Below are 6,178 nucleotides of genomic sequence, written 5' to 3' on the forward strand. Positions count from 1 at the left end.
GCTGACCCCAAGGCGCCCCCCCGGGGGTGCCCACGCGAGCCGAACGCGGGTGGCTGCTGCGCTCTGCTGGCAGCGAGCTGAGCTACAGAGCCGGCACAGCCACCTGGGCATCTCTGCGGGCCAAACCCAAACCCTTCCACTGCCAGCGTCATTGTCCCTTGGAACTCTGACACATTTCTTTATGGAAACACCAGGAAATCCAGACCACCGTGCCACATCCAACACCCCCAAATGCTCCCAAGGGTCGGGGAAGCCGTGCAGCAGCAGTGTGCCAGGATGCCCAGCCCCTGAGGACACGTGTGAAAGAAGGACACTGATCCCCTAAGGACGTACCAGCCCGCTGGCTTTGACCAGGGGAGCTTCCAGGTCCGGGTAGACGTTCTCCAGGTACCACTGGAAACTCTTGCACTGGAGCTTCTGTCGCAGCTGGATTTGTTGAGTCAGGTCGCCCACGTCCACGTTTTTCAAGATCAAGTGGTAAGCGTGGCCATAGAAAAGCTCCTTATACTCATCCATCCAGACCTCTGCCACACGGGCCAGGTTCCTCTCCACTGTCCTCACCCGATCTTTCGGGAAGGAATAGGGATTGTCGTTCCTGAAAATGTGCCCAACTCTGGAGCAGGGAACGATCTCGATCTCTCCTCCGCACATCCAGACCTGAGAAACAGAGAGTACTGATAGAAACTCGGGCAGATGTTGGGTGCTGGCTTTGTGCAAGCCAAGAGAGAAGCAGAAAGCTAAGGCAGGTGCAGGGAGAGATGTGATGTCCAGCATGAAGCTGTCCCTGGGGAGACCCTGCCTGAGCCCCATCACCCACCCAGGCTGCCAGGGTTGCAAGCGTGTGACAGTGACCTACCTTGAATGAAAGCTCCATATTTTCACCTCCCCAAACATCCAGTCCTGGGTCGTACATTCCCAGCTCAAAAAAGTACTTCTTGTTGATGGAAAAGAGACCACCTGCCATGACAGGGCACCTGGGAACAGAGAGGCCACCCAGTGTGTCACCGCTGTGGCACAGATGGCATCTGGGTGGCTTTCCCCAGACTGAGCGCTGCGATGGGGCAGGGAAGGGAAAAGGGCAATGGAATGTTCTCCGGGCCCCCAGCAGTGCCATGAGCAGGGAGCAAGTCTTCCTGGCTTTGCCTATGCCTCATGGTTGGGGTTGCCCACAGCCTACCTGTGCCTCTGCTGTCCTGGCAAGCAAAGGAACCACACTTGGCCACAGAGGAACATTTGGCCTCAAAGGAGCCTTTGTTGCTAAACCATTACCAGAGGAACAGGCTGATTCACAAAGTTCTTCCATTTCCTTTTTTACCTTATTATATCAGTCTCCTTGATTTTATTTCTCTCGATGACCTCCTGTGGAATCTGTCTCCATCCAAAATTCATTGGCCAAGTGAAAATCCCGCGCTGGAAGTTGTCCACGGTCATGTAACTAAAGGGAGAAAAGATCGGGATGACAAACTCTGAGTCACATTCCTGATTGAAATGTCACCCCTAATGAGTGGAGATGAATATCTGTGCGTAATTAAACCAGGATTTTAACAAATTTCATCAGGAATCCTCCTCATGCACTAAAAGTCGTGGAAAAGGGAAAAGGTGTGTGTGATAACCAAAGGGGCCATGCCCACAGCTAACAGCAGTTTCTGGTGTACAGCACCGTTCTGTGTGGCCTGTGAAACGCTGCAGGACGCCAGGTACGAGGTCTGGGGTCGTGTCTTCCTGCAGCGAATACACTGGTGGTCTCAGCAGGAGTTTGCTCAGGGCACCAGCATGGATTTTGTGTTTCCCAGGGGTGTGAGTCCCCTCACCTCATGTCCTTGTCGCTGATGACCTCGATGACGGGGCAGGCGACCTTGGTCCGGCGCAGGTGAACCCTCTCCAGCAGCGGCTCCAGCCACCCCACATTGCACTCCACGTGTGAGTCCAGGAACGTCAGGACAGCACCTGCAACAGAGACCAGGGCAGTGCCAGGCCCCAGACACCCCAGCCCCAGCCCTGCTGGCCAGTCTCTGTGCACACCCTGCGGGCTCAGGGCGCTGCTGACGGTGCCACGGAGCTCCTTGGCTCCCCAACCTCTCCCAGTCACGGCCCAGAGCACCTTTTCCCTGCTCAGCAGGGCAGCTCCCAACAGAAATGGCCATTTCAATGCTGACACAGCATAGCTGGGGCAGGTGGTGGAGCTGGGGCAGCATGACTGGAGATCAGTGATGAAAGGACACCCCTAGTGCATTGGGAGACACTAACTCCCACTGCTGGGCAGGGCTTATTGGCACCTTTGGGAGCTCCTATCATGCCTGGAACATAGCTCTTGTCCTACCTTTGGCGATCTCTGCCCCTGCCAGCCTGGCCCTTATCAGCCCATGCCTCTCCTTGAGCCGCAGGATCTTCACTTTCGGGAACCGTGACATGTATTTGTCCAGCTGCTCCTTCAGGTACTCTGCGGGGGAGAAGGAGAGGGTCAGGTTGAATTACTCATTTCCACCCACTTCCAGGGTGAAAAGAGCAGGCAGGTTTTCGCTGGAAGCATCTCCAGACACACCTGGGTGTGAATGTCTGGGCATGGCTGCAGGGCTTTGGATGCCCAGTGTCGTGGTCCAAGCTCTGCAGTGAGACCCCCAGCTGGGTCAGTGCCAGCAGGCTGAAGTGATGAGTCTGAGCACCAAAATGGGAGATTTCCCATGCTTCCCAGCAGTTGGTGAGGGTGGGTGTGCTGTTTTGTGGCCTCACTCCAGTAATTCATGACCCAAACCAGGTAGCTCAAAGACTCAAGAATTAGAGGGGTTTTTATTTCATTGCACTACAATTGCAATTAAAATCTGGTAGCAATTTTTTTTCCTTTGCCTAATAAATTACATCGCCCCTAAATTTTTAAGGGCTAAAGCCAGCAGAGCTGAGGTGTCACAACGTGGAGGTTTGGTATCACCTGGAATGCTGCTGAAAGGCACTGTGCAGCTGAGATCCCTCTCAGCACTGCTCCCACTGCAGCTCCCTGTCCTCTGAGCCTCCCTGTGACCCCCCCCAGCCACCCCACAGTGCCCAGCTGGCCTCTGACCCCTCTCAGCCCCCAGCACAGGCTGCTGACACACTTCAGTACAGCATAAGGAGAAAATGTGATTTCTCCCTCCTATTCAGAATTGAATTACAGAGAACAAATCACATTTTGCCCCCGAGTTATATTAGTTTCATAAAGGCAGAAGAAGCTTCACCTACCCTTGGTGCTGGCGTCATCCACCAAAATGAGTTCCTCAATCAGGTGTGGAGGAGACCTGCTGAGGACACTGTGCACGGAGCGGAGGAGGGTGGACCACACCTCATCCACGAAGCACATGATGATGGTGGTGGTCGGGAGGTCGTCGTGGACCTGCTGCTCTGAGCACCTGCAACGGCAACACAGGCTCACAGGTGGTGACTGGTCACACTGCCATAAATCTCCAGGCTTGGAGTTTTCTGGGGAAACGTGCAGCCAGATGTGAAACACGGAGGCAAAGCCCTGCAAAGTTGGGAGGGGAACAGAAGGGTGAGGGGGGAGCCCCCACCACAGCCCTGGGGCCCCTCTCAGGGGCAGCCCCGTGGGACAGGATGTGCTCACTCATTTCTGACAGGGTTCACAGGTACTTCAGGGCTCCACAGCAATCAGAAGTGCTCTGGGTAGGTGAAAATCACCCAGAATTACTCTCTGTCACAATCCTTGAGATCTGTCTTTCGATCTCAGGGGGATCAGTGGGCAGAAGCCCATTTTGGGTTCAGTCCTGCCTCCACCAGCTCCTTGCTGGGCAGCTGGTGAGTAGAAATAGGTCAGGCTCCCTTTCTCCTTCACCACAGAATCCCAGAATGGTTTGGGTTGGAAGGAACCTTAGAGCTCATCCCACTCCAACCCTCTGCCATGGACACCTCCCAGCAGCCCAGGGTGCTCCAAGCCCATCCAACCTGGCCTGGAACACTCCCAGGGACGGGGAGCACTGCCACAGCTGCTCTGGGCACCCTGTGCCAGTGTCTCAGCACCTCACAGCCAGGAATTCCTTCCCAAGGCCCCATCTATCCCTGCCCTCTGGCAGTGGGAAGCCATTCCCCCTTGTCTTGTCACTTCAGGCCCTTGTCCCAAGTCTCTGCAGCTCTCCTGGAGCCCCTTTAGGCACTGGAAGGGGCTCTAAGGTCTCCTTGGAATCTACTCTTCTGTAACTCTCTCAGCCTCAGGACTCCTGATCTGGGCTCTGCAGGGAATGCTTCCCACCCACCTCCTGCCCCTGGCCATCACCTGTGCCTCTTGTATCCTACTCCTCCCCACCCACCTGCTGCAGGGGCACAGTGCTGGGGAAGCACCAGCGTGTCAGTAACTCCAACAGCAGCCAGCACTGTGCATGGAGGGCAGGCTGGAGGCTGGCACAGGACATGCTTCCTGTTGGCCAGATTTCAGTGGTCCAAGAAGACTCACAAGAGGAACTGGAGACTAAACTGGGAGAGACTGGAATGCACCAGTGAAAAAGTAATGTGCTGTTTGATACTGAGAGCTGCCAACAGCCACCGCAGCGAGCTGGCCCGTACAGCCTGGTGTCTGCCCGTGCCAACGGGCTGAGTCTGCACAGGCTGCTGCCAGTACCCAGTACTGGGCACCAGGGCAGCTCCCTGTGCTGTCCCCAGGGACGTGATCTGTTTGGCCAAGGTGTTCCCTGTGACAGCAAACTTCTCCCCCTGGGCAGGTGCGTCACTTCGCAGAGGCACACCCGGAGGTGGTTCCTGCTCCACAGCTCCAGGGCTTTGCTGTCCAGACCAAACCCTGTGCTGGCTTTGTGCCACCACAGCTCTGGTCCCGTGCACAGGTGGTTACTGCAGCTGGCATGGGCAAGCAGCTCTAGGTGACTCCTTCCTTCTCTGTTCCTGTGCAAGATCTCACCTCAGTGAGCACTGCCACTGCCACGGGAATGTCTGCACTGTCCAGCAGGATGGGGGAGAGTCACAGCACAATTCCCACACCAAGGGACCTGTGAGCTGTGAGCGTGGGAAAAGGGTCATGGGAGGGTCTCTGCACAAGGCAGGTCTCACCTGTCCAGGGGCTGAGAGATGTTTGCAGCAGGAAAGTTTGAGTATAAGAGAGGAGCCTGCCACTCACCTGAGCTGGCACCTTCCCCAGCCCCTCCCTGTATCTTGCAGGTGTGGGACCATCTCTGGACAGGGAGGCTCTGGCTGCCCAAACCAACGGAGTGCAGGACTCCAGGAACCAACACACAAATACTGGAACCAACCATGCTCAGAGCTGCACCTGACACACCAGGTACAGTGTTCTAAGGCACAGAGAGGCCTGAGCCCCATCACCTGCCCTGTGTGCCCTGGCCCCTTTGGGCAGTAGGGCTCGGTATGTTACGACAACCTGCAAACTTCACTCACTTTCACATTTAACAACAAGCTGCTCTGACCTGGACAGGCAAAGGCCATCTGACAGGTAGCATGGCCAAAGCATAGGGCTTGGTGTCCCCAGCAGAGCTCCTTGGAGCCACCAAGCCTGTGCCCTGTGGCACGATACAGGGTTTGTGCAAGGGGAGCAGATCTTACCCAGCAGGCCTGGTGTCCGTGATGGCTCGGTCCACAGGGATCAGATCGCTGAGGTAGACATTAAAGTTTCCTTCTTTCCATCTACTTTTCGCTTCTTCTTGTTTATCATCAGGGACTGCAACAGGATGCCCAAACTGGCCTGGAGCTTGGGGGTCTCTCGGGGCAAGTGTTGCATCCATGGACAGGACTCTGTGCATCCCTGGGTGGCTGTCCACAGGCTCCTGCCCATCCTGGCTGGTGCCAGCTGCTCTGGGAGCTTCTCCTGCCTGCTCCTGCCCATCCTGGCGGGTGCCAGCTGCTCTGGGAGCTGCTCCCTCCTGCTCCTGCCCACCCTGGCTGGTGCCAGCTACTCTAGGAGCTGCTCCCTCCTGCTCCTGTCCATCCTGGCTGGTGCCAGCTGCTCTGGGAGCTGCTCCCTCCTGCTCCTGCCCATCCTGGACGATGCCAGCTGCTCTGGGAGCTGCTCCTGGCATCACACGGAGTGCCTGGCTCTGGGCACCCAGCACGGTGGCCCCAGCTGTGGTGGTCACAGCGCGGGCACCGTCGGTGTTTCCCTTAGCCAGTTCTTTGTGCTTTTCGTGTCCAGTTGTGGCATTCCTCGCAGAGTGCGATCCACCACGTGGGGCTG

General features: G+C 56.5%; 1 protein-coding gene across 1 annotated transcript in view; it reads right to left on the bottom strand.

Annotated features, from left to right (window-relative positions):
* The window catches only part of GALNT5 (polypeptide N-acetylgalactosaminyltransferase 5), an 8,395-nt gene extending 2,648 nt beyond the window's left edge, over positions 1 to 5,747 (bottom strand). The window contains exons 1-7 of the mRNA XM_009071902.1: positions 5,551 to 5,747; positions 3,214 to 3,380; positions 2,321 to 2,440; positions 1,812 to 1,947; positions 1,316 to 1,435; positions 857 to 974; positions 334 to 657 (exon numbers count right to left, since the gene is read on the bottom strand). Coding sequence (XP_009070150.1) covers positions 334 to 657; positions 857 to 974; positions 1,316 to 1,435; positions 1,812 to 1,947; positions 2,321 to 2,440; positions 3,214 to 3,380; positions 5,551 to 5,747 — 1,182 coding nt within the window. The remainder of the gene's footprint in view (positions 1 to 333; positions 658 to 856; positions 975 to 1,315; positions 1,436 to 1,811; positions 1,948 to 2,320; positions 2,441 to 3,213; positions 3,381 to 5,550) is intronic.
* Between the last annotated feature and the right edge of the window lie 431 nt (positions 5,748 to 6,178).

Source organism: Acanthisitta chloris, unplaced genomic scaffold, assembly GCF_000695815.1.
Source record: "Acanthisitta chloris isolate BGI_N310 unplaced genomic scaffold, ASM69581v1 scaffold28143, whole genome shotgun sequence".
NCBI classification, from domain to species: domain Eukaryota; kingdom Metazoa; phylum Chordata; class Aves; order Passeriformes; family Acanthisittidae; genus Acanthisitta; species Acanthisitta chloris.